The sequence below is a fragment of the Pelecanus crispus genome, chromosome 9 (assembly GCF_030463565.1).
Source record: "Pelecanus crispus isolate bPelCri1 chromosome 9, bPelCri1.pri, whole genome shotgun sequence".
Taxonomy (NCBI): domain Eukaryota; kingdom Metazoa; phylum Chordata; class Aves; order Pelecaniformes; family Pelecanidae; genus Pelecanus; species Pelecanus crispus.
The window spans coordinates 1,990,786-2,018,296 of NC_134651.1; the positions used below are offsets into that span (position 1 = coordinate 1,990,786).

General features: G+C 44.0%; 1 protein-coding gene across 4 annotated transcripts in view; it reads left to right on the forward strand.

Annotated features, from left to right (window-relative positions):
• Positions 1–19: 19 nt before the first annotated feature.
• TIPARP (TCDD inducible poly(ADP-ribose) polymerase) overlaps positions 20–27,511 on the forward strand; it is a 44,764-nt gene continuing 17,272 nt past the window's right edge. Inside the window, exons 1-3 of one of the 4 annotated variants that reach the window (XM_075716574.1) lie at positions 1,263–1,299; positions 3,928–4,006; positions 21,275–22,275. In XM_075716574.1, coding sequence (XP_075572689.1) covers positions 21,338–22,275 — 938 coding nt within the window. In that variant the 5' untranslated portion in view covers positions 1,263–1,299; positions 3,928–4,006; positions 21,275–21,337. Of the gene's footprint in view, positions 29–1,223; positions 1,300–3,927; positions 4,007–19,063; positions 19,106–21,274; positions 22,276–27,511 lie in introns of those variants that run through there. The other 3 variants (XM_075716577.1, XM_075716575.1, XM_075716576.1) reach the window with 3 other exon arrangements.

The following is a 27,511-nucleotide window of genomic DNA, read 5'->3' on the forward strand; positions in this document are numbered from 1 at the left end:
AGGCCGCGGGAGCCGGTGCCTGAGGCAAGTGAGTACTCCTCGGGGGCGGCGGAGGAGGACGGGCTCCCCCCGGGGCTGCCGTGGCGGCTGAAGCCGTGGCGGTTTGGTGTGGGGAAGGAGCGAAGCACCCCCGGGGAACCGGCGCGTTGCCCCGTGTGTTTTTCTGACCGGGGATAAAAAAAAAAAAACCAAAAACAAACCCAAACTCCAGCTCCCACAGAACTGGTCCAGTTGTTGGCATGTTCTGTGATTCTGTTCTGTGTTGTTCTTTTTTTTAACGCGGTCAAGTCTAGTTATACTTCTAAAAAGCATTTCGATAAGGCGATAAATGTCTGAACTTTAAGAAGCGTTCCCTGATCTCCCCGCCTCGGGAAGCCGTGGGACATGGTCCGCGCAGCTTTTTTTAATGGGTTGTAATAATAGCGTGTGGGAGCCCACAGAAATGTGGGGGACTAACAGGAGCGTCTTGCCTGAAAGTGTGGAGGGCTTGCCGATGTGATGCAGCAGCTTCAGTGACATTGCCCAGTGGCCTGGGGTGACTGTAGCACTCCTGGGACAGCAGCTTTTCCTTAATATTTATAACATTTTGGGGGGAAACTTTTGTTTAACAAAGTGTGTATCTTTAAAAAATTTAATTAAAATCATTCTTCCCACTTATGTCCCCCTGATGACCGCTATTCTTTGCTTGCAAGAAAAGATACAAGGTGCATGCAATGAGGAAATGCTAGCTGGAAATGAAGTTAAGTTTATACGATCAAAAATGGTAATTCATTATGATAGAGTTGTATAAAACGCTTCAGTGCAGTAGGAAAGGAGGTTGTAGGTGGGTGTTGGTCTCTTCTCCCAAGTAGTTCCAACCTTAATGATTCCTAGTTTTTACTTTCATTAAAAAATAATGCAGCCACCAAGCCAGGAAACATGAAATTATTCCTCTCCCCTTAATTGATTTAGTGGTGGACTTGAGTAGTGTTAGGTTAATGGTTGGACTGGATGATCTTCAAGGTCTTTTCCAACCTAAACGATTCTATGACTCTGCTGTTTGCCCTTGTAGTAGATTTCCAAGACCAAACTGAGAGTGGATTTTCACAATTCAAAGTGTGTTGAATGCAGCGTGCTAGCAGAATGATACCACTAACATCATATTATCTGCAGGCAGCTATGGGAGTTACGCTTCTGCTAGCAGGACCTTCCTTCCTGGCTTGGAAATAATGCCTACAGCTGGGATTCCCAGGCCGGGTTAGCCGATGCGTCAGCCGCTCCGATGAAGCACAGGAGCTCCGAGTACCGGCAGAAACACTCGTGAGTACTGATGGACCGCAGCGGTGGCAGCTGTGCCTGCGCGCAGATGGCGGGCCTGCAGCTCCCCGCCTGCCCCCTTCGTCCACCTCATCCTCATCGCGCGGGCAGTGGTACCCGCCTGTGGTCAGGAGCAGTGCCGCAGGTTGCGTGCCAGCGGTGGGTATTCCATTGCTGGGAAACGGGTGTCCTAGGGGATTCGTGATCAGCGGGTGGTGCGTGTCTCCCTGTAGCTGCAGTTCACTGGCGTATATGGCTTTCTTCTGCCTAGAGGTTAACAACGTTAGCATTGTCCTTCATAGATGCTTTTAATGCTGTCGAGCCATCGGTGATGGCTCACACCTAACCAGATTATAATATTGATAAGATAATAATATTCCTGGCAGAGGGAGCTGGGGGTGTTCAGCCTGGAGAAGAGGAGGCTGAGGGGAGACCTGATTGCTCTCTACAGCTGCCTGACAGGAGGGTGCAGGGAGCGGGGGTTGGGCTCTTCTCCCAAGGAACAAGGGATGGGATGAGAGGAAATGGGCTCAAGCTGTGCCAGGGCAGGTTAAGATTGCATATTAGGAGAAATTTCTTCACAGAAAGAGAGGCCAAGCATTGGAACAGGCTGCCCAGAGAGGTGGGGGAGTCCCCATCCCTGGAGGGGTTCAAAAAACGGGCAGAGGTGGCACTTGGGGACATGGTTTAGTGGGCATGGGGGTGTTGGGTTGATGGTTGGGCTGATGATCTTAGAGGGCCTTCCCAACCTTAATGATTCCCAGTTTTACTTTCATTAAAACTAATCCAGCCACCAAGGCAGGAAACATGAAATTATTCCTCTCCCCTTAATTGGTTTAGTGGTGGACTTGGCAGTGTTAGGCTAATGGTTGGACTGGATGACCTTAAAGGTCTTTTCCAACCTAAACGATTCTATGGTTATTTGAGCTGTATTTTCTCCATTTCTAGCTATGTTGGTGGCTGTCTTAAAATGAAAAAAAACCTCCAAAAAACAAATCAAAATTTGTTGGAAAACAATAAGGAACTTGACCTTTTTAATGAAATACTTTTCTCTCTGGAAATTCTTGAGATCATCAGAGATGTTTTAGTGGATTGTCATTTCAAGATCTTTAAGCACCTAAAGATGTATGCATATATTTCACCAGACTTCCAAAATGGCCTGACGTTTACTGGTTCATTTCTTTTTTATGAGTATCTGTTACATGAAACGTGGATACCTCTTCCTTCTAATGTCTCTGTTCCTTATGCCCTGCATTTCTAGGTTATAGTAACCTGTTCTGAAGCGCTTCCGCAGTTTCTGGCTTCCACTGGTGGGAAATGCTCTTTTCCCACTAGATGGCATTCTGAAATCTGTGCCGAGGCTGGTGCTCCCACGGGAGCCAAGATCAGTCTTGGTTTCTTTGTGTAACACGCTGAAACTAAATGCCTGGTAGGTAACATCGCTATTTGATCTGTGTTACCAACCGTAAGAACTTCCTTATTAAAGAACATCGTTAGAGTTGTATAAAGTAGTTGGAAACTGTGGGAAAGATTAAGCTGGCTTCAAGATTCAGATGTGATCATTGACTCTGTTCTTGCACAGATTTCTTCCTTCCGCTCATCTGGGTAAATTTGTTTTGTGTTGTGGTGGAATGTAATTAAGTCTAACTTTTTGTTCTTGGTTTGGGTTTACATGGGAAGGATGCTGTCATTTTGGAACAAAATCTGCCTGGTGACCATCTGTCTCCCCATTAAGATGAAGTATGACATTGTTTTAGGCAGTGAAATGATTAAAGATTTTCTTGAAAAAACAAATGAGCACTTTGCTTTTGTAAAAATCCTGGCACTGGCAAACTGTAGCTTTAAGCAGAACACTGCATGCAACGGAACTGTCACTGAAGCTTCATATTCACTTTAAGTATGTCATAGTTGTTTCCCCAAAAGTAAATTGGGCCACCGATTTCTGTCAAAACAATCCAAGTTTTTGTTTAAGTGCCTAAATCTGCATTGTGCTGACTGCATCTTGTCTGAATCCTCATTCAGAAGCCGTTGGGAACATAAGGCATCCAAATCAGAGGAACAGTGGCTCCATGACCCAAAAGCAAAAGTTCTCCTGATAATAGAAATATTAATGCTGTTATCTTTGTAACTTACGAAGTGTGTTTCTCACCAAATTTCTTTCTAAAACATAGAAACAGTGATAAATACTCTGGAAATACACAGTTTATCTTTACTGCTCTCACTTTTTCTCTAAATCCCTTAAGCTAGACCAAGCTGAAAATGTTAAATGAGGGCAGTGGTATTTCCCAGCAGGATTTGTCTTGTCTATTTTATCGTTGTCTCTCCTCTGTGTGAAGTGTAGACTCCAAGACATGCTTGTGTCGGATTGGAATGTGGAATCTCCAAGGCAGGCGATTAACATTAAATAAGTCTGCTCTTCAGCAAATTTTTATTTGTCGTCTTCTGTGCTAATATGAATCTTAATGTCCCAAGGTCTAAGAATGGTTTTCATTAATATGATGATCCTAAAAAAAAAAAAAAAAAAAAAAAAACCCACCCAAAACTGAAAACAAAACAAAAAACCCCTGATGAGTCCATAACTTATTACTAGGGTTTTTTCAGTTGGTTAATTTGTGCCATCTCTTCCTTTAGGTGTCGAAATCCTAAAAGAATCCCTGATGTGCAGAAGAGGAAATTCTTGTAAGACAGCACAGACAGGGAGCAAGCTCAGGTGGGTCAAGAACAGAAAGCTGTTGTGGCGGCTCTTTCCGTCACCGTAACAGCACCAGGAACAGGTGCCCTAGGGCTGAAGAGCTACGAGTCCTTGTAGCTCCAGTAGCAAACAGCAGTAGAGTGATAGGGAGTTGTTCTGGCCTGATAGGACGAGAGGAAATGGGCTCAAGTTGTGCCAGGGGAGGTTTAGATTGGATATTAGGAAAAATTGCTTCACAGAAAGAGTAGTCAAGTGCTGGAACAGGCTGCCCAGAGAGGTGGGGGAGTCCCCATCCGTGGAGGGGTTCAAAAAATGGGCAGAGGTGGCACTTTGGGACATGGTTTAGTGGGCATGGGGGTGTTGGGGTGATGGTTGGACTGATGATCTTAGAGGGCCTTTCCAACCTTAACGATTCCCAGTTTTACTTTCATTAAAACTAATCCAGCCACCAAGGCAGGAAATGTGAAATGAATTATTGCTCTCCCCTTAATTGGTTTAGTGGTGGACCTGGCAGTGTTAGGTTAATGGTTGGACTGGATGACCTTAAAGGTCTTTTCCAACCTAAACGATTCTATGATAACGGTTCCTTTTCTCCCATGTGTCTCCAACAATCAGTGCAGGAATACCTTGGATGTTACTGATGTCTGGACTAGGGGTGGAAGGAGTCGGGCATTCATAAGGTGGATTCCAGAGATTTTGTAGCTGTGCTTACATAGCCAACAGTCTTGAACATCTTGATTATTATTGGTCGTTGGTTAGTAACTTCCTGAACATTTGTTTATTTCTCTCTCTCCCTCTTTTTATCTATGCATTCCATCGAATTCATGTACTAACATTTGTTTATTTCTCTCGCCCCCTCTTTTTATTAATATACTACAGAAGCTTGTGTAGCAGTTTTTTCAAACTTTCAAACTCAGCATTTGCTGTGTTTCTTCATGTTGCGTACAGTGACCTTTCTGTCAGGTTCTGATTGCACTTGCCCAGCTATGCCTGCCTATACCCTTGGGAACACACAGAGATTGTTTCTGTGAGTAAGATTTCCAAACGATATTGAAAAGTCTGTATTGCTTTGAGCTATGGTTCTTTCTTGGCAGAGCTCTGCTGAAAAGATTACAACCTCTTACAGCTTGATGGTTTATACAGTCCTTCTAATCTAGGTCAAAGGCTGTTGATAACTGGCTTTTAGCTTGCAGAACCTGTGGAAAAAATTCCCTTGAGATTAATACGTTGTGTGTGAACAGACCAAATAGGACCATTTTTGCTGTCGCCTACTGTTAATATTAGGGCATTCCGTTATTTCTTATGGCTAAGTGAATTGCTCTGATGTTAGTTACCGTGGTAGCTGACATCTTGTTTAACAGAAGAATTCTTAAAAACTTTTCAGACAGAAACGTGTCTTTTTCAGGAGAGTGATCACTATCACATTCCAACAGTAACAGTTGTATCAAAAAGAAATACTGACTGGCAAGAATCCTCTCCGAGTCCCACAAAAAATAATATTTGTGATTAAAGTACATGTCACCCCAGCGGTGATTATAGCTGATCTCTGTAGCGTTGTACAATTCATGTTCGTAAAAGTAGAACATTGTGTGCTGTGTGGAATCACAGTGCACACCCTTAATATCTCCATAACAAAACAAATGTTCTCAACATGGACTTTGATACACCCTCTCTGTTCTTTGCTTTTATAACATTAGTTTGTCAGAGTAAGTCTTCAGAGATCCATTTAAGAGATACCTGATATTTTAAAATTGTTTATTTCAGCCGGTTATAGAATGTAAGACAGCAATGAGTGCAGCTGTCTTTCAGAAAAGGAGAGCCTCATTGCTTTGATGTTGTCTCCAGATGCTTGCATGTGTTTTTTTCAATAGTACCAGTGGTGTATATTCTGTTATACTTGGGGGTGTGTATGTTTTCCTTTTTTTAAGTTAGTCTAACTTAAGTGCCTTTGGCCTTGTGTCAGCGTTTACCCTGGATTTGATGTTTCACTGTGGAGTTGAAGCATCTGTGCAGTCTCTTGCATCTTTTTCAGTTCATTATCTATATGCTAGTACTGTATGGATTTTAGTTTAAGTCATGCCACAGCCAGAGGAATGATCCCACCCATGTGAGAATACCTTTTTATTTTCCATATGGAACTATGTTGTGAACCTACATCCAAAGCTAAAACATAGACTTGGCTGACCTTGCAGCCATTAATTTTGCTGCCTACTTACCAACCATTCTGTTTTCATTTGCTTCTCTGAAAGGGTTTTGGTTAAGCACAGAAACAATATCTATTACTTGCTTTCGGTAACCATTTCACTGCCAAGTCCTCTGGGGGTGATCACTTCCTTTTGCCCTTATTTAATCGTTTTAGCTGAACCATTTCACTTCAGTTCTAGCGGAACCATTTCACTTCACATATGGGGAAGACCTCTGTTTACTCTGCTGTTTTAACTTAAGTAATTCGCTGAAATTGAGAACATCTCCTAGTAGTGTAGATGCAGCCTAAAAAGTTCGTGACTGAGGCTTAATCTTGCAGCTGTCTGTTGCAGTTCTCAGGGGAAATGGTGTATTCTCATTCTGGCTAGAGGAAATCTGGACAGATTTCTTTCCATGTTTCCTCTTACATCGCCCCCCCACCACCACCACCACTTGTTAGTTGGGAAATAAATTCCATAGTTTTGAAAACTGCTAGGTTTTCACATTCACATCTAAATCTAAATTCAAACCAACTTTCTCAATGGCATTCGTTCCAGAGTCAGTAGACTAAACTATGTCCAAGAATTAAATTAGAGCAGAGCAAAAGCTTCACTATAGTTAAGATTGTAAAACCCTTCTTTGTTCAAAATTGAACTCTTCTAATATTCTGAAATCCCCGTGTTTACTTGCATGTATTGAAATTTATCATGCAGCAAGGGATTAGTGTTCTGAGTTTTGGATCAGCTGCTAGGGCATTGTTGAAATACAAAAGAAAAGCCTTCTTTGAATCAACATGAGTGACGCTCGTAAACTGGGTGGCTTCTGCTATCTTTGTGTGAACTAGGTGGATGAGAAGCTTTCCAATTCTTCTGTGTGCTGTGCTTTTTTTGAAGTATTCTGTGGTGTCTGAGGTTTAAAATCGGAGACGTAATCTGGCTGTATTATTTTCAGCTAAATCAGTTCCTCGATGTGGTTTAGAATGCAGCCCCCAAAAGAGCACAGCTGGAGGGGCAGCTGGGGGTTGGTAAGGAACGGCACTGTCTTGAACCGGTGTTGTTTCCAGACACGGTTTTGAGAGGATAGCTTTCTTATCTGCGTATGAATTTGGGAAGAATCTGTGACTCTGTAAGGGGAGGGGAATGCCTGAGTTACCCTTCTCTTTGTTAGGAAAAGGGAACGTAGTTGCAATAATCACTGAGGTGAACAAAGTAGAGTCTGCTATCCAGTGCTGTTGCTTCGTGAGCTGTTCCCTTTTACCTTCTGAGGACACTGCATTGAAATAATGGATTGCTATGCTCATGTTTAATTTCTAAAAGCTGGAACTTGCTGGATTTCTGTGACACTCACTGTATCTGAAGGGAGCTCAGCGTAGCGTACATATGTGACCCATTTTTGGAGTCTTGAAATGGCCTCATCTGCTCCAGTTTCCTCCTTCAGCATTTTTTAAAGTTTTGGTTGATAGGTTCTCCTGCATGTAGACCAAATGAGTGAAATAATGTCTAAATAGATTCTCAGGGGGCTGTTTGCTCAGCATTTATCCCAGATAGAGTATGGAACTGACAATGCTTTTTAAAAGCAATATCAAATGCAATATTTGGAAAATAACTGAACCCTACAGGTAAGAATGAACCTCATATTCAGTATTTGGGCCATCTGTTTCTCAAGCACCAAGGTCTGGTTCCCATGTTGCTTTGAGATCTGCAGGCGTATCCCGCAGATAATCCAAATAAAAGCTGCTGAAAGCAGGATGTGCAAAATTGTGATGGTTTATTTCATCCTTTTGCATATCTTTCACTTTTTGTTCTGGTCAAGCACAAAATCCCCTGGTTTGGGTCCTTGGAGGTTTGTGCAGACTGACGGTGCACACGTACGCTTTCCAGCCTGATGCGATCCAAGGATGGCAGTCAAGCTATTTGTTGCGTGGAGGCCACTGAGGAGCTGTAACTTTCACCTGCTCAGGAGGACTTTTGATAAGTGTGCCACCTGTCATGGAGGTACTGTAAGCTTTCCTACAGGTCACACTGGCCTTTTATGATGCGGTGGAGAAATACAGAGTGAAAGAAAGCCTGGAAGCTGGGTCATTAATGCCTCAGCGCAAGGGCTGCACTGGGAGAGACTGAGGAAGTTGAATGAATGAGCCTTTAGTGTGAGCAAACCCACCAAATTGTGTTTTGTGAGAGTGGAAGACAATTGGCCGGCAGTAGGATAGCAAAATGAGCCAAGGGTGTGACTTGAGGCTGTGAAGCACAGGTGTAGGACCCAGGTTTGTTGCTGCCTGTTGGGCCCATCCATGTAGCTGCTGCCTGTGATTATATATTTAGGCAGGAAGGATGCCAGGCAATCGGAAACAATGATTTGAATGTGGGATAGTCAGCTTGTCTCTCTTTCACAGCAAGCAGATTATAAACAGTTCACATGTAGTCCCCACACTAGGGACATATCAAGTGATCTGCAGCGGGATTATGCCGGTCCAGTTCAGCAGTCTGAATCCCTGTTAGTGGGAGGAAGTCAGGCAGATGGGATTTCTGAGTCTGAAATGTGTCATCCTGGCACCCACCCACTCGCTACTGCTCCATCCTTTAGCAGCGTAGGAGGATGTCATGGTGGTTGGTGTCGCTTTCCACCTGTGAGTTATCTCTGGGGTTTCCCATTCTTGCAGCCTTGCGTTCGGTAAATGTCTTCTGGATCTTAGCCGTAGGAAAATTTTAACCTATAATGTGTAGTCAGAAGAGTTGGCCATCTATGTGCTGATGGCTCCTAAAATGCTAATATCTAAAGTAAGAAGGATGAACTAAAACTGAAGTATCGTGTGAAGAATATTTGGATGAGTGAATAAAAGGGGGTATTTCTGACTACTTCACCTTTTGAATGGTTATTTGTAATCGTATGTAACACTGACTAGCCTTGGACATCGCGAACATTTGAACTCATCATGGTAATACCCATTTCACTGTAATGGTCTGTACAGAGTGAAGTACATAGGAATCGTATCCAGCCAGCGTTAGAACTTTAGGTAATGGTTGAGCTCAGGTGTATTCAATAAAAAGGCTGGAGATCAGAAGAAATCTGATTAATACTAATACTGAGGATTCTGTAAGAGTCAGGCTGGGTGTAGCAGTGCTAGCACTGAGAAGGACATAGCTTCCTAGCTGGGACAGAAAGCTCTCACAGGGTATCTGTCGCAAGGAAGCAAGGTCCAGGTACGCGCGGGCGTGCTCTGCCCCAGCAGCGTTGGATCCAGGGAGTCTGGTGTGGAGCTAGACCTAATGGGTAGGACAGGAGCCAGGCTAACTGCGGACAGCCACGCAGGTGTCTGCGGTGGTCTAGTTCTTCTCCAGGTTGGGTCTGCTGAGCTTGACGTAAAACCCATGTTACGGGAAAGCAGTTCAAAACTTCCGTGGTACAGCTGTACAGAACTGCTCTTAGCAATGGTATAGCTATGTGCCTGTGGTGATCTTGAGTGTGGTGCAGATTGGAGCTGGCTCTGGATAGAATTGATTCAGGTTCATTTATTTCATGCCGTATTGGTATAGATTGGAGATTAATCCATCCACAGAAAACAGAATTAGCTTTGTGTTTTCTAGCTAGCCAGTCATGGCTAGACTCAATCTGGACCTATACGTTAGTGGAAATGCTTCCAAGTTATGTTTTTTTCTGAATTTAAAAAACCCTAGGAAATGTAAAAGAAAAAACTTTTCATGAACAGAATTAATATAGCAAGGCAGTATCCTATACCCTTCTGGAATGCTGAATTCAGCAACACACAGATTGCTGAATTCTAGAAATAAAGCATTGCTAGTGTACTCCCACACAATAATTCTTCCGTAAAGAAATAATCTTTCAAGTGCATATTCTCATTCTAAAACATAGAGCAGAGCATCTCCTACTCATAGTCACTTAAGGCTATTTCAGAGAAAGAACATCTGCTGAATATATAGCAATCATTTTGCTGTTTTCTGCATGATGTTATCTAACGCTGTGGTTTTATTTATGTGTTCTGCAGACTGTATCCCTCCAGCTGCTCACAATATCCACAGCAGGGAGGCTTTGGGAGTCAACACTGAGGCAAACTGTATGCCGTGCGGTACTGAAGGAAGACATGCAGGATTTCTAAAGCAATGTGCGCGTCTCTTCTAGTTGGTTGCTTACATATGTATTAGGCAACGTGAAGGACTCATCCCATTTTCTTCCAGATGGTTTTGTATCATTAATCAGGGTTAGAACTTCACTGTGTTGCTACAGCTGATCTGGAACTATGCCTAGCCCACTGGATGCATGCGATATGTTTGTGTATAATTTCCATTAGTATTGCCATTTTCTGGAGGCACAATTAAGTTTGAGGACTTGAACATTAACAATATTTCCCGAGCTTCAGATTTTTGTTCTTTGTCTCCTGCATCTTAGAAGAAAAATGTTTTGTTGAATTTAGTGTTCATTTCTTCAGTTCATTTGTTTTATTTGTAATTTCAGATACGAATGCTGCTAGTTTCTTCCTTGCTGTTTGAGTTATGGGAGAAAGGGCAGTCAAATTTATAATACCTCTCTCTTTTATATTGTAAGGTTTGACCTTCTCAAGGCATGTCTACAGAGATCTTCATTCACACCTTCAGCTTTTCAAGGGTGTTGCAGGTCTTTGTAGAATCAGCGTTTTACTGGGGAACTAAAGCTCTGATGAAGTTTTGCTATAGTGAGCAGCTCTTAGCTGTTTTTTCAGGTGCAAAATACTACGGTACTGTTACCTTCCAGGTGTCCCTTTACAATTTGTTGGAATTTTTGGTTGAAGAATGGACGTTATTTGCATGTAGACAATAAACTACCTGGCTGTTAGATAGAACTAGCTGTTAATTTTAGAACTGCTTAAATTTTAGTTGGCTAGCACTGCGTTATAAAGGAACATCCCCTTTCTGTTTAGTTTAAATAGGAGTCAGCCTAAAGGTGTAAAACCAAAGCACTGCCCTCCACACAGTGGTACTTACCTTGTGGCAGGATCCACGTGTTCCAGAATCATCAGCGTTTTAGAATTAACCTTCAAAAAAATATAACAGTTAGATGGTATTACATGAGTCTGTATTGCTCATGTTAGTTAAGGACGCGTGGTAAGTGTTGCCTTGGCCTAACTAAATCTACGTGGCTTATACTGGTTTAAGAGACTTCCACAAGAGGGTGCACCAGTTCAACAAAACCCCATCTAAACCCAGGGAGCGTGGCCCTGTTGTGGGCGTATTTTCTATCATTTTATGTATTAACTCATGTATCTAAATCAACTTCAAAATTGGACGGATGCTTTAATCAGTTTAATGTCCTAGAGCGTCTCTCTGGTCCGTAACAGATATGTGAACGGATACATGGTACTTTGTGGGTGAGCAAGTCAGGAAGTTTAATTTTGAACAAGAGGCACTGTTTCCAGAAGTCCCGTTCACACTGATGAACGGCTGTCTTCAGACTCCGGTCACAAAATGCTATTTAGACTTTTGGGGGTTTTTTAGTGTACTGAAATGTGTTACCTGTTCCTAATTTATGTCTGATGCCCTGCAAATGCTCACTACATGCGTTTTAAGGATAAGGTTTTGGGAATCTGGGGGGTTTTTTTTAGGTTTTTTGTTTTGAAGCATCATTAATTTTCCTCTCAAACTGGTATGACACTGGATAGCACAGCTGCAGAAGAAAAGTCCGTCTAGAAAGATGACTTCTTGAGAGACGGCTGACTTTAGTATGACTGATACAATTTTTTTTCTCTTTCTGTTTTGTAAGAAAATTATTTCTTGTTTCATAAGATAGACGGGAACTCGTAGTAATGCTTCAGCTTCTGTTGTATAATGTTGCTGTACTGATATGCTAAAAGCATTAAAGTGTTGTGCATGTGTAGGCCAAAGTTCTAGGTCCTTTACTCTAAGACTGAAGTCCTAGGATAGTAAGATACCTCTGCAGAAATGATTAACTCTATCAGATTTTCCAGAAGGGCCTGCTTTTGAATCGTGCATTCCCTGTCCAAATACATGAACCATAAGTCACTTACAGAGCTAAGATTGTCTGATAGTTGGCAAAATAACTAGAAGTGTGGTGATATGCATGTGTAATATATGATTATTTTTTTCTGAGAAATGCTGCTTTCGCCAAACTTTCACCTTTTATTAAATAAGGGAAACAGAACGGTGTGATTTTAAAACCTTTAATTACTAGTACAAGATAGTAAAAGGTGATGAATTTGAGACCAAGGAAATTACTATTGTTTGTTACCGCTAGCTGCAAACGTAAAAGTTCGGTCTGGATTCAAAAGGTTTCCTTTACTAATATTGATGAATTGGAACTACTCTAGTTTTGACACTTTTCTTTTGAGCAGTGTAAAAGAGAAGAATCTGAGGTTTTACTAAAAAAATCACCACCACACAGTGAATATGTCGTTTACTAGCAAGAAGATTTTTATTTTAAAGACTATAAACTAGCCACCCTCTTCCATTTACACCAGTTCTAGATTATCATGTGTAAGCAGATGAGGGGTGTTGTGTTTTTTAACTTGCTTGTGGATAGTACCAGAAGAATAATCTGTGTTTATGTTTTTAAGAAAAACACTGTGGCTTCAGGTCATTGCTGTCCTCCAAAGAGCCTACTGCATCTACCAGTCAGATATGCATTACTGCTTAGTTCTCTGAGATTCTTGGCTATATCTGATAGCAGGAGGGCAGAAGGAGGAATAGTAATTATTATAGTTATTTATTTACTGATCATCTTGCTGGGAATATAATGGCATTTTCAGAAGCAATTCTTCATTCTGACAGCGTGTGGAAGTCAGACATTTTTAAAAACCTAGATACACAACGCAGGTGCCCCGCTCCGTGCCCCCCAGCAAAGCAGGGCCCAACTTCTCTCCTAGGCTATGGCACGAAGCATCTGCCACTCCCAGGAGGTCCTTCTGCCCTCAAGTTGTATGTACCAGCCTGGCCAAAGTTCGGTCAGTGTTGAGCATTTCCAGTGGAGGGAGACTTTAATTAATAGAAAATTTCATCTCGGCGTGTTTGGACCTTGAAATTTCTGCCCTTCTAATCTTCAGGAGAGACCAAAGCGAGATGTAGCCCACGAGGTGTCACTCCCGCCAAGGCTACCCGAATACGGGTGTGGAGTAGACCTTTGCTGCCATCCTCTCCCTTCCTTTTCATTAGTGAAAACTGGCTTGCGTTACTTCGCCTTCCTATGAACACAGCAAGCTCTTTTTTCACTTCTAAAAAAACCCAGGTAAAATTACCAGTCTTAGTATTAAGAGGGAGGATAGAAATATGCACAGAAAACAAAAATGATAAATACTTAATTATGCAATTTGTAAGGGAGAAGAAAGAAATCTCTACAATAGGTTGACATATTATGAAAAATGGACTATTGCGAAAGTCGTAATAGGTATGGAAGAGTTGGCACAACTTGATAACAGGGTGAACTGATCAGAGATTCTGTCTTCCCACCTACTAACTTTTAAAAAATGTCTGCATCATTGACACTTCGGTTCCCTTGGTACCTCCCTAACCTGACGAGCTAGCACATGTCCATGTTGGAACAAGGGTAGGGCTTCAAATGTTACTGGAAAGTGATTAAAATTTGTCATCGAGCATTGGTATGGAAAAGAACCATCTCTCTGGTTAATTTTAAAGCATTACAGTAAAAATTAGCTACATAGATGAATTCATCTGAGTTTCATACTGATTTCTGTAATAAACCTACATCTTTTGTTCAGTACTGTAAAACATTAATAAGTTGTTTTTCCACTGCTAAATCAACGTCAGAAGTTTAGTATTTTTACTAAAATAAAGGTGGTGTAAATTTGCAGTCTGTTCCTACTGCAAGTAACAGTAATGATTCAGTAGCTTACAAATAACAACTTTTCATTTCTTTTTCTTATTTTCAGCATTCGTGTCTGCTGCTGCGTAGCAAAGAAAGAGGCATTTGTATGTTCCCTTTGATTTTGAAGTGCTAAATGGTTGATTCAATGTGTCACGTGCTGTTGTGTGAGTCAAGGGACTCTTCCAGTTGCCGCTGACTTGTTGCTTAACCCTGGATATGTCTCATTTGGTATTTTTGCTTAATTGTTAGAGCAGACTATTAAGATTAAGAAAATGTTAATGTAATTATTTTACATGATAATGATAATATGAAGGGGAAAAAAGCCTGGAACTGTAGATTTCAGTATTTTATGTAGTAATAATATGTACTGATTTCTTTACTTGTACATAGTGGAAAATCCAGTGCTAAAAAGCCATTCTTAAAAAAAGGTAAAATGTTATGTAGTGAATGATTAAATTGGAGAAGTGATAGAGAAGTTCTTGGAGAAAACTTGTACTACTGAGGTCAACTTCATTCTCTTCTTGATTTGCTGTGTAAAGTGAGGTAGATTATTTTAGACTTACAGAGTATAAGCACATTGGGAACAGTGGCACCAAGATTCCTCACAAGAGGAAGTTATTTGATGCCTTGAAATCAGTGAAGACCGCCTTAGAACAGTGTTATGTGTGATCTCGAAATAAGTTAACTTCCAACCAGTATAACTTTCTGTAAGCATGAGTTTCAGTCACGCAACTTCTGTGTTGAGTAGGAAGATCTTGGAATGATAGCAGTGGTTTTGTGATTATCATGCTATGAATTAAATGAATTATCGTTCTGTTGATGAAAAGTAGTCTTGCAGTACTGATGGTTTTGCATGATGACCTTGAGTAACTTTTTCTGGAAAGGCCACCTTAAATACTATGGAAAGGTGTGTGCCACATTTTCCTTTCAGCAGTTTCAATGTTCACCTACTCCATAACCGAGAAAACGAAAATGTAAACATGTTAAAAGTTTTGGGCAGCTGACTGAACTAGATAGTGCAGTTTAGAGACACCCTGAAGGTGGGGAAGTATTTTTAGCTTCATTAACTTCTTTTCCTGGTTACAAAGAATCAGGACAAAGAGGTTTTAAAACATGTTCATCTATATACTGCATTGGTTTTGCTCCCAAAAATGTCAGCCCACAACATCTCCAAAACCTCAGCTGCGGGGGTTTGTAATTTTTACTGAGCAGGCTTCCCCACGCCCACTGCTAGCCACCACCAGCAGTTTTGCCCTCTGATTTGATGGCAGAAGATCTTTTAACATAGCTCAGTTTTACCTTTACGTGACCGAGGACCATAGCTTTTCCCCCACGTGTTACGGCACATGGGCCCATCTTGCATGACCATGCCCCTCTTTTTTTAACTTTCCTTTGGGAACCTTTACTTTCCCTTGAAAACTAAGTTGCCAGGAGTTTCTCGCTGTTTCTTCCACAATGTGTACCTTAAAGGGAGTGCTCCATTAGAGCAGCCTGACAAAGGTCGTGAAGAGGCAGTTTGCAAGGTAAAGGCATCCTGAGAACATGTGAAATGCCACTGTGGAAAAGGTTAGACTTTGATTTCTGGGTCTCTATATTAATCGGGTTATATTGGAACCTTCCTACTGTTGCCTGATTTTAAAATGGTGGTATATACCACTCTGAAACTTGTTGGGAGGGGAGAAGTTGTGGAAGACAGAGAACGTGGAGTCTAACAGCTTGCTTTTCTGCTGGATTATCTGGCAGAAGTACATGGAGCTAAAATAAGAGCTTGTGGCTGTGACTCCCTCTCCTCCTTGCTGAAAACGCAGAGAGCAAGAGTCTGTGTGAGATAGGCTTGGGATTTAATGGCTTCAGAGGAACTGAGAAGATGCAGCACACCTTTTGTGTGCCGCCTGTTCCACAGCATCCTTCCAGTTCCCACCAACATTTTTTGACTTCACTTCATATAAAACGTCAGAAAAGGAATGTAATGGGCTGTGTTTTAAGAAGTTAAAAATGTTCATTGTGCAAGTATTCGAGGTAGAAAAGGAGGTCTTGTTTCTGTCACTAGAAAAAAATACGTTGGAGCCCGAGAACTTTTTTTTAAGTCAAAGACATTTTCTTTCTTTCATCATCAAATAAGTGAAGTGTGCATACTGATTATTGCATTATTTGCAAGTCAGAATTGTAAATTACTGCATTTGCTCTGATGCAGTTTACCATCTGAAAGAAATAATTAAAGCTTTCTTTCTCTTGCTTAAGATTTAAACGTGTATTTAAAAATGAGATCATACTTTCATGGTGGTCATAGTTTCTTTATATATTTGTGTGGGGTAGCCTCAGAAGTAGGTGTATGATCTGCTGGTGTGCTGTGATGTATTTCCTTTAATTATACATTTTTTTTGAGAAAGATGGTTATTCCAGGCCTCCTTCTTTCCTCGGTTACATCCTTACAACCCCACTGCGGGGGGAGTCGTGCGTACCTTGGCGTGCAGTGCAGCCATATGTGCTGCTTATTTATATCTCACGCATGAAATAAGCTATTCCAAACAGATAATTTCTGTTCTGGTCATAGAAGATAAATGCAAGTGTGTATACATTTTTTTTTTTCCCTCACTAATTGAGGCTATAACACATTGCCTGTCACCGCGCTTGGTAAAACTTGTTTTGTCGAGCCCAGAGAGAGAGCAAGGCTGTGCCTGTCTGATGTTTCAGACGCTCAAGAGTTCAATTAATTTACAGATGGTAATTTGTTTTCAGCTCCTGTAGATATGGATGCCTTCTTTACTCGGCCTCTATTGTGTCATTCTATAAGAAGTCAGCTCCAACTGCATGAAGCTCAATTTTTGTAATTTGTTTGTAGAAATGGCATATTCTCCCTGCATCATAAACGCAGCTGTGCAGCATTTTCAAAACGCACCGTAAAGCTTATGTCATCTTAGAATGACAGCTTCTTGCCAGATGCCTGTGTTCTCTGTACACATAATTTTATAAAATCACTGAGCATTTATATACATAAGGAATGAAAGACTGGCTTTATTTAAAAAGCAAACAGTAACACAAATAACACATGTTCCATCAACATAAATTTTACCTTTTGAAGTTATTTGCCTCTCTAGAAGTTATTTTGCCTGGCCAGGTTAGCGTTGCAGATGCGCTTCGTTCTGGTGGTGTGGAGCCCGTGTGAATTGGCGGCCACGTCCCGCTGAAATTTCCTGCGGCAATGCAAGGGTGTGATTCACCAGGGGAGCAGCAGCTGAACTAACCCCTCGTGCTCGCACACACGCACGGCGCGCAGCCAAAAGATGACAGCACCCCGACGGCTTTTGGACAAAAGAAAGTTAACTCCGCTCTTCACGAATTCCACTTCTGAAGCACGCCATGTAAATAAATAGTAACTTACTGTAATTCCTCATATCTGGTGCACTTCATGCTTTCTTTTTCGGAGTGTGTCACAGGCAGTAATGAGTGCGGGCCCAAATCCTGGCAGCCCCGCGTGAGAAGGGGGCTGAGCTCACCCCGTGTAGGTACAGAAAATGAGTCACGGTGACTTTGTTCCAGGATGGGCTTCTGGTTCACTTCTTAGTCATTAATTAGCGTTCTTTGAGTAACTTGCGCTGTGAAATTCAGTACCGTTCGGAGGTTGAGAGTGCTATCTTTGGCCTCGGCGAGGGCTGTTGATTCCAACGTGCTGCGTGACTTTTCAGCTGCCAGGGCTGACAAAAGTTGCGTGTTCTCGGAAGCGGCTCCCTCCTCGCGTGCGAGCACACACGCACGCCTGTCTGCTGTCGTTGGCCTATTACTGGTTATTATTCGCCTGAGGAAATCCTCCTTCCTTGCAGCCCCGCGTCGGCAAGGCGCTGAGGCTCGCACGGTTCATTACAGAGGTGAAACCGCTTCATGCGCGGTAAATCAAAAGGCGAAGGAATTTCTTATCCCCTTTACTCTTGGGAATGACCTGGGTAGTGGGCTTTCAGTTTTGTCTGGTGGCACTAGGTGGATGTGGCTTCCGTACGGCGGAGGCGGGCACGGGGGGCCGGGGCAGGGGGGAGAGGAGGCCGGGGCAGGCAGGGACGGGGGGAGAGGAGGCCGGGGCAGGGAGAAGGCGGCCGGGGTAGCCAGGGGGGGCCGGGGTAGGCAGGGGCAGGCGAGGAGGCGGCCGGGGTAGGCAGGGAGAAGGCGGCCGGGGCAGGGGGGAGAGGAGGCCGGGGCAGGCCGTGAGGAGGCAGGGGTGGGCGGGAAGGCGGCCGAGGTAGGCAGGGGCGGGCCGTGAGGCGGCCGGGGCAGGCAGGGGCGGGCGAGGCAGGCCGTGAGGCGGCCAGGGAAGGCCGGGGCGGGCCGTGAGGCGGCCGGGGAGGCGGCCGGGGCAGGCAGGGGCAGGGGGAAGGCGGCCGGGGTAGGCAGGGGCAGGGGGAAGGGGGAAGGCGGCCGGGGTAGGCAGGGACGGGCCGTGAGGCGGCCGGGGCATGGGGGGAGGCGGCCGGGGTGGGCAGGGGCGGGCCGTGAGGCGGCCGGGGCGGGCAGGGGCGGGCGGGGAAGCGGCCGGGGCAGGCAGGGAGAGGCGGCCGGGGCAGGGGGGCGGGCGGGCGGCGGTTGCCGTCGGGGCGGCGCGGAGGGGGCGGGCCGCGGCTTCTGGGCAGAGGCGGCCGCCGGCGGGGAGCTCCTCCCCGGGCCGCGCAGCTGCCTGCCGAGCGCTCTCGGGAAGCGATATTTAAAACAGCCATGAGAAGATGTGAGGAGCAGAGGGAGCTGCGGGGCGGGATGGCCGGCGGGGCACCTACGGCTGGGCGGGCAGGGCGGCGGTGAGCCCGGGCCGCCGCTCCCCGCAGCGCCGGGCTCGGCTCCGGCGGCTCCCTCCCGCCTCCCTCCTTCCCTCCCTCCTTCCTTCCCTCCCCGCCGTCTCTTGGTAACCCCGGAGGCAACTGGACACACGGCCCGGGACCAGCCACCCGAGACGCGGGCCCTTCTGCATTTGTACGGTGGAAATACCGGCGTGCGAGCGCCTGGCTGCAGCAGGCAGTGATTTCTTTTTTTTCCTCCCCCCCCTGCAGAAGGCTAATCCTGTTCGGAAAGTGCCCTTAAATTGGGACAAAACGCAGGAATCTCACTCGAGGGGAGCAGAAGCCGGTAGGTTTCAGCAGGGGAGTGCTGCCGGGGGGAACCTGGGGAAAGTTGCGAGGCCGTCTTGTCGCTCCGGCTTTGCTTGCTTTTGTTGTTGTTTTGTGTCCAGGCTGTTGGTTTTTGTTCTTTTTTTTTATTATTATTATTTTAAAAATTTATTTTAGGACCGCTAGACTTGCTCGCTTCGGCAAAGGAAACGGAGGTGCGGTTCGCATGAGATGGGGGGTACTTAGGGACTGAAATCTCCCACCGAGAGATCTGCCGCTGTTGAAATATGCTCTGCAAATACAGCATTGCTCTTGGCGAGCTTTCATGTTGTCGCTAGATAATAGCGGCTGATTTGGCACGTTAAAATGCTGAAATAGAAATGCTGACAGATCCTGACAGTCGTCGTTCCCACTGCCTTCTATTTCTTGGAGTTGTTGGGGGATTCAGCTCTATACATTAAGGCAGTTCTTTAAAAATAGCAGCAAAACTTCAGTGATAAGCAAGTGAGCAATACCAATATCAAAATAGCATTAAAGGTCTGGCTGAAAATGGCCAGCAGTCACTTATTTAGCTCCTCGGCGGAGCAGGACCCCTCGGACCCTGGGAGATCTTGCGTATCGCAGGGGCTGTTTAACCTGGGCACGATGGAGTGAAGCGTCTGATTCCTTTTGGAGTTAAGGATTCTTAAACCTTGCAAGTTACCTGAAGGTTGAAGGTACCCTCGGTGGTTTAGAAAGAGAATTGCCTGCTGCGTCTGTGGAGGAGTAACAGCGACAGCAGTAATTTTGGAGTTTGTTTTAACTGGCAAACAAATACACTGGTTGCTTTAAATTTACTCTAAAAAAGGGAAACTGGAGAGGTACAATTGCTTTTCTTTTTCCTGGCGATCCTGTCGTGCTGTTTCCCAGGGTAATGCAAAAAGCCATATAAATGAATGTTCCAAAATAAGGAAGACTCGGTGAGAAATTTTCCAGAGCAAATCGTCAGTAGCCAGAAATTACTGCCAAATTGCATCTGTTTTCCGGGATTTTGTTTTGTCATGAGAAGTTACTTTGCTTGGAATGCGTTTATCCAGGAAGTAATCCTTAATGTGCTCCACTCTAAGCTTTGAGGCTATGTGCGAGGAGATTGAAGAGGGTTTAATTAAATGTAATCAAATATTACAAGAGCCCTGATTAAAAGGCATGGAGCTTGGTTTCTGGTGACGTACGAGACATCCTATTTATTTGTAGGGGGAAAAAAAAAAAAATTTTTCATCTCGCAAATAACCGAATTTTTCCTGTTTCTGGGTAACGAGCGCCCCTTTGTTTTCTTCACTGCCCGGTTTTAATTTTTGTTGACTGGCCTTGCGAGAGGCAAATGAGCTTGGTGTGTCACGGCAGGGTGACGGAGTGCAGCCTGTGCATCTGAGTCAGAGCGTGAGAGAGCGTGTGGGCATGCGAGAGCGGCCGTGTGCGCAGGGGGAGTGTCTGGACATGCATGAGACGGCCGGTGTCGGATGCGTAGCAGGAGGAAAACGGGGTGTGAGCGCTTGAATTCTGCTCTCTGAAAACCCGAGGATTAAATCCTGGCCCCTGCTGAAGGCAGCGTGAAGTTTGCCGCTCGTTTAAGCGAAGCCAGCGCTCCCCTGACGATGCTGCGGGGTGGGTGTGTGAGATTGTATCAGGAAGATCTATGCGAATGGAATGGGAATGTGTACGTCTGCCCGTTGATCGGGGGGAAGAAGAAATGGTGCATGAATGTTTCAAGTGTGGTGGGAACGCTCGGGGCTGTATGGCTGCTAAGGCTTCTGTTCTCAGGTCTGCGTGTGAGGGAGGCATAAAATGGAGCAACGCGATGTTTGCTTTTGTGGAAAATAAGGAACTAAAGTGCTGTTTACTATTAAACATCACCACAAGGAGGAGGGCATCAGACCGTCCCCCTTTCCTGCCCCGCCTCGGGGGACTGTGCGTGCGTGCCTGAGTGCCTCTGAGATTTCATGTGTGAGAAGACGATGAGCGTGTGTTTGGGATTAATTAGCCTGAGTTTAGCTGGTTTCATGCTTTACGTGCCTAGGGGCTACCCACAGTCACAGAGAAGGGAGGAGTTTGCTGTTGCTGGCTCGAAATCCTCTCCAGGGGTGATCTTGTTCGTGTCAACCATGAGCAATTAGAGAGATTAACTGTCTTGTTTTCCTTTCTGCCCTAGATTGATTCTTGTGAGGCTCTGGGACGTTTGAAAGTGATTTGGAGAGAGCAAAGTCTGTGTCTGATGGACACCGAACCAAAGCCAGCGTGTGTGGTGCCGCAGGCTCACTGCCCAGGAATGAAGTGCCCTCCTTCAGAGGACTTTCCTCCTCAGATAAGACTGTCTGAAAAGATACCGCCAGTGAAGCCTTGCTTCAAGAAGAAGCAGCAAGTGCAGAAAAGACTGGACACGGAAACCCTCCGGGCTTTGCGGCCAATCTTTACCAGTTTGCTGGGAGCTGGGACCTTGGATAGGGTCTTTGTGCCCCGAGGCCAAAGTGGCGGTCATAGTGATTTATGTGAACCTGCTGTGAAAAAGACTCTGGTCCTCGGAACTTCTTGCCCCCAACCGGAAAGTAACGTGACTGCGCTGATGCCAACAGCTCCAGATGTGCAGAGTCAGTTGCCGGGAGCTCGTCCTTCTTCTGGGCATCCTGAGCAGGATGTCCAGTCAGGAGAGCAAGGCTTCTCACCAGAAGCTGCTCCTGGAACTGCTGCTGAAAATAGTAATGAATCGTTCCAGGATCATCCTTTGCACCCAGCTGCTAGCGATGGTGCAGCTTGTCCTTTGTTCCCAGACAAGATTCTGGAAAGCTACACATCTGGCTTATTCCAAGAGAATAGCTGTCCGATGCAATACAATCTGAACCTAAGCAATAAATTCAGTGCTGGCATATTCCAGGATAAAAGCGAAGAAGCTTCTCTTGACCTGGTATTCGAGCTCTTGAACCAGCTGCAATATCACACCCATCAGGAAGATGGAATAGAAATCTGTGTGGATTTTCTCCAGGGCACTTGTGTTTACGGCAATGATTGTCCCAAACATCACACAGTCTTGCCTTATCACTGGCAAGTGAGAAGGACAGCAACCCAGAGCTGGCAAAGTGTGACCAATGATTCCCAGGAGCATCTGGAGAGACTCTACTGCAACCCTGACAATGATAGGATCAAAGTGAGATATCGGTAGGTAACTGAATTTACTCCCTTACTAGCAGAGCCAAGGGTGCTTAGCTGAGCAGCGGTGCAGAAATACAACAGAACGGGTGTTCTTTTTTCCTGATGTTTTGTATAAAAGTGTTTTATGAACCCTGTGATGATGTTACCTGAGTAATATCTAACGTGCTTGCCACAAGAGAAAATTCTCACACGCCTATTAAAACTGCTGTTTATGATCTCTGAGGTATTCTTTGAAGCTGAAGGACTTGAAGCGTGTGAAATAAGAAAACTTAAGTTCTGTAGAAACTGAGCGAGTTGACAGAGGCTGTTGTGTAACGTTGTACTTGTTCTTGGCGTTCCTAATTAGTCTTTTCTCTGTACTGGAAAAAGTGGCAGCACAAACAAGCCTTTGAAGCGATTGAAACGGGAATGATACAGCAGTTGCCTTCTGTCGCTGTGAATCCAGATTGACTTTCTGCACTCCAAGCACAGTTTTCGTAATTACGTTCTAAGCAGCTAAAATCAGATGGGTACTCTGTTAAGTCCTTTGACTGGAAATTGCATATAGTTGCTAATATATGGTGATGTTTCAGCTAATTCACTGTGAACAACCTGAGCAATACCTTCAGAAACGCTGATCATCTATTTAAGTTGCCATCTAAAAACGTTAAACCATTTATTGAAGTAGCGTTTGTCTACTCATTTTCTGAAATCAGAAAGCAGATTTGAAGTTTCCCTGGTTATGTTATCAATTTAGGCTTGATCCTGCACCCCTGCCAACAAAACTTCTTCAGCTTTTATAATGCAGGTTCCCTTTTGAATAGCAGTGGGGTGCGCTGATGTTTACAAGTTCATGAGATCTATGTAGTCCATGTTTGTATGAGCGCAGGGGGTAGACTGCTTTGCTTTTTTTTTTTTTTTTTTTCCCCCCTGGAGGAAACATACAGTGCAGATTTCTCGTATCTTATCTGCCCTGCCATAATCTGTAAGCCTGGTGCAACTCATTCTAGCCATAGTGAGTTCAAAGCGACACTTTGTAGTTGAGTAGTAAAAACTTCAAATTGCCTTTGCCCCCTGGGTCCTTGCGTGTTTGTTCTCACTGCCTCTTCTTCCCACCACTTCCTGAAGAAGTATATCCTTTCTTCCTTACTGTTTTAATTTTCATTTACTATGGTGAGATTTCTCATCAGGCCTCGGAGACCCAATCTAATGCTTAAAGTCAATGTGAGTCTTTACTTTCACCTAACTGGACGTTGGATTAGGCACTGAAACTCAGGCTCTGTCAGCCTACGGATTCATCCTTTTTACTGAAGACAATGCCAGAATATAGATACCCCACACTGAAAATGAAAGCCAAGTAGGAAACAAGAATTATATGTAATAGGGAATAACCATATTTTATGGAATTGTCTTGAAAAAATATGCCAGTCTGTTTAAAAAAAAAAAAAAAAATCTTGTAACTGCATAAGAGATAAAATTTGCTGTGTTTTACTACAGGGAAACTTCAATTTTTTTCCCCAAGTATTTTAAAGGATTTCTGAAAACAAAACAGCAAATGTAGAAATAAGACAAGCCCATGCAAGTAATTTAAATTTGAGCTCTGTGCAAACAAGCAAAAAGTTTTCTTTTTGAAGCCTGTATCACAAAATCCATCGCTACACACATGATCTACATGTTCCAAATGAAGGAGCTAAGAATGATTAATTTTAAAAGAAACAATGCTTCGTAATTGCTTAGTCATCTCCAGCCTGTAAAATCGGCTGAATAGCGTTGTCCGCCTTTACACTTACTTTGCAGGTTTCCAGTCTGGTGGGTATTTTGGTCTCTTGGTACAGAGTTTCTGTCTGTCTGAACCGGTCGGGAAGAAACTTAACGGGTGCGTTGCCAGACACATGACATTCTGTTAACCGTGAATGAAGTCGGAGAAACAGCGTGATCTCAGAAAACCCAGGTGTGCTGGGTCAGAGCTCTGCTGCTGGTTCCGCAGTCAGCGTGACGCTCTGCTGTCGAAGTGGAGGCGGATTCTTTGAATACAAACGAGACTTCATCTCGTTGAGCTGAACTGGCTACCCAGTGAGCATCTGCCTAACTGTTTTCTTCAGGTAAAAGTAGTCTACTGAGACTAAAATTACTTTCAACAGCAGTATTTTCTAACTACATTCTGTTCCGAGCTGCTAATTCTACCGCCTGTACTCTTCTTCCTTCTCTTAAGAGGTCAAGATCTTTGCTTCAGTCAGTGCTACAAAATCATGCCCCGATGCAAGGTTGGATGACTCTTGTAAATTTATAATATCCACTTACCATGGAATGACAAATTGGCAAGTCCTGTGACTCTTGTGTGTATTTCTTCCCTTGGAAGAGCTTCATGTTTGTGGATAAGTATCAGTGAGAACCTAGGAGTGAAACTTTTTTTAAGACTAGGGCTTCTGATTTCAAACATGGAATCTGATATGCATTAAAACTTAGCCTTAACATGGCTTTGAATTAGATTTGGAGGGGGGGGGGGGGGTAGACGTTTTCCTACGTATTGTCGCCAGTTTCTTCTTTTGCAACATCACCTCATATCAGAAGAACCTGCTAAACCTTTCCACGTGGACTGCTCGGACTTGGTGTGACTCTTCCTGGAGTTCACTGGTGGTCACTGCAGCCTGGTTTCCCTTCTGTTCCTGGGCGATGTTGTGTCTCCTGGCAACAAGATGCAGATAGCAGCGTGTTGAACCTTGCGGAGGGGCTCGCAAACATGCTAGAACAGCTCATCGTTCACATGGTTACCGCATTATTTGGCTAAAGCTATTAATCTCTTGTGGTCAGACTAGCTTTACAGGCCTATCTGTGCAGATTGCATACAACAAGGAAATGTCTGTTCAGCAGTTTGCACGTCCAAGAAAGGCCGCGCAGAAGCCAGCCTGACAACCAGTGGGTGGTAGTTGTTTATTCTGCTTTGTTTTAAACACAGTTTATATGGCATAGTAAGTAATCATTACAGTCTGCATGCATAATATTGCCATCGTGTGCTGCTCCGAGAAAGCCGGGCTGTTCAAGAAAGCGTTGGGCTATTGGCTCAATTAGAGAATGAGCTCTAAATTCAAATACGATATTCTTGAAGTAGCCATTTCTATAAATCTTTCATCTCAATGTTACTGAGGTGAGTAATGTAAAATACACATGCAGTTGTTGCCTTTCACCTAAAGGAACATGACCTTAAAGTAGCAGAAGTGGTAAACCTTCTTTATATACTTCTTTGTAATATGACTGCCTCAGATACTCATTGCAGTTTGGCCTCAAACTGAACATAAAGCTTTATGTTTTGTTTAAATTGTTTATATTTTTGCTTTCTTAAGTCTGTCAAGTATTTAGAGCCAAATACCAAGCTATCTAAACAAATGGGGGAATATGAATTGAAGCAGGTTCAAATACTCAGAAGCACTCAGTTTTCTTCATCCATGTGAGGAGAGGCCCTGGAGAAGTTCCAGCTTGCAGCTAAGTATTTGAGAGAACAACGCCAAGTACTGCTTTTCAGCATGAGAGTACCCAAGCTGGGATATTTTAAGATGCTCTTTAGTAAGGGGAAATACTTGGCTGCAGGATGGAGCAGGTTCTCCCCCCCCACACACACACCTGTCCAGTCGTGCATATGTTGCTTTTCAAAATAAGCAACATCATTACTGATTACGGGGGGATTTGTTTAAAACCACCCTGCAGTTCCTGACCCATCAGTTCCCCCTCTTTGGCTGAAAATTCCACCCCTTCTCTTGGCAAAGAGGCACCCCTGCGTGCCAGGGGAACTGCAGCGTCTGTTCAACTGCATGTGCCCGGCATATCCCAACTCATGACACAACACCTTCTCGTAGTTGCTTTGATTTCTTTTTTTTTTTTCCCCCCGTGATTTCTATAAGCTTTATGGAATGGCTCCTTCTAGCTAGAAGAGAAAGGCCAAAATGAAATGGCTCCAGTGAGGGAAAGGCAGGTGGACCTCCAATGGGACATATTCTGCCTGGGAGAAGTTGACTAATTACACGGTATGCATGCATGGTTCCTGGATGAAGTCAGCGTAAATACCGTGTGTTCCCCGATGGGGTTGTCAGTGGGCATATGGAGGCACCTGGGAAGGAAAGGTAAGGGCAAAAATGAATGTAAAGGAAACTGGTTTTCTTTCGTTCTTGTGCTCGTGGGATGTTTCTCTAATGCTGTTAGAATATGCTTATAAGATCTTAAAATCATATAGAGCACAGTGGAAGCATTTCAGTCGTTCACGAACTTCTGCATGTCGTCTGACCAATTGAATAGTTAAATTTAGGAATTTATCTTTCTGATCTGCGCAGCTGCCACAGCATACAAGATAACCCGTGTTATTGATAACACCGGAGATGAGAAAAGAGCTGAAATTCACTGTGCCTGGCGATTTTGTGTGTGGTGTTTCTTGAATGTACACAGCTGAATGGTTTTGAACTTCTTTTAATTCCTTGCTAGAAGGAATGCAAGACAGAGACTCTAAATAAAAAGCATGTGAAGTGATTTTAGAAGTGTTTGCCTTGTGCTTTGTAACAGTACGCTTCAATGAATTCCTCTCTGCTCCACTCTATAGTATCATTTACATATGAAATAAAACTAATTGGCTTCTAGCTATACAAATCTAGGGAAGTTAGAAGTGTTATGCTGAGCTGCCATAGGAATCGGTAATCACTCAAATATGCCTTTTCTTGTTTCACGTCAATAAACAGATTACAGTTTTGGAAACAGCTGTCACCTGGCTTCAGGTTGAGGTCAGTCTGTTCCCTGTGTACTTACGGTAATAAAACAGTCCTTTCTGAAACAAAGATTTATAATTGCTGAAACAGATTGCTCAGAAGAGTTGCTTACAGGTAATCTAGCAGGCACGGTGTTGTAGCATTGTCTGCCTGCCCGTTTTCGGTAAGGATGAGGAACAGAAAGAGGCTGTTACAATTATTTGCTTAGCAAGAGCAGCGATCGTGAAGTTCCTTCCTACTTGGTACACGTACGTGTTGAAATCGGTGAGGATTTGAGCTGAGTAATAATTGCAAAGTTTGGTACTTGGAGTCAAATGTATGGAGGAGCCCTTTTTTTGGGAAGCTGCATGTGGAGGGTGTGACATGAAACATTGGGTGGAACATTACTGAAGCACCGAGAATTGGTGGTCACTAGTGAGTGTTAGCCTTGTACGTGACCGCCTTATGTAAAGCGCTGATGAAATTGATGCAGTTTCATTATCTATCATAAGTCTCAGAGGTATTTTAAGTCCTGA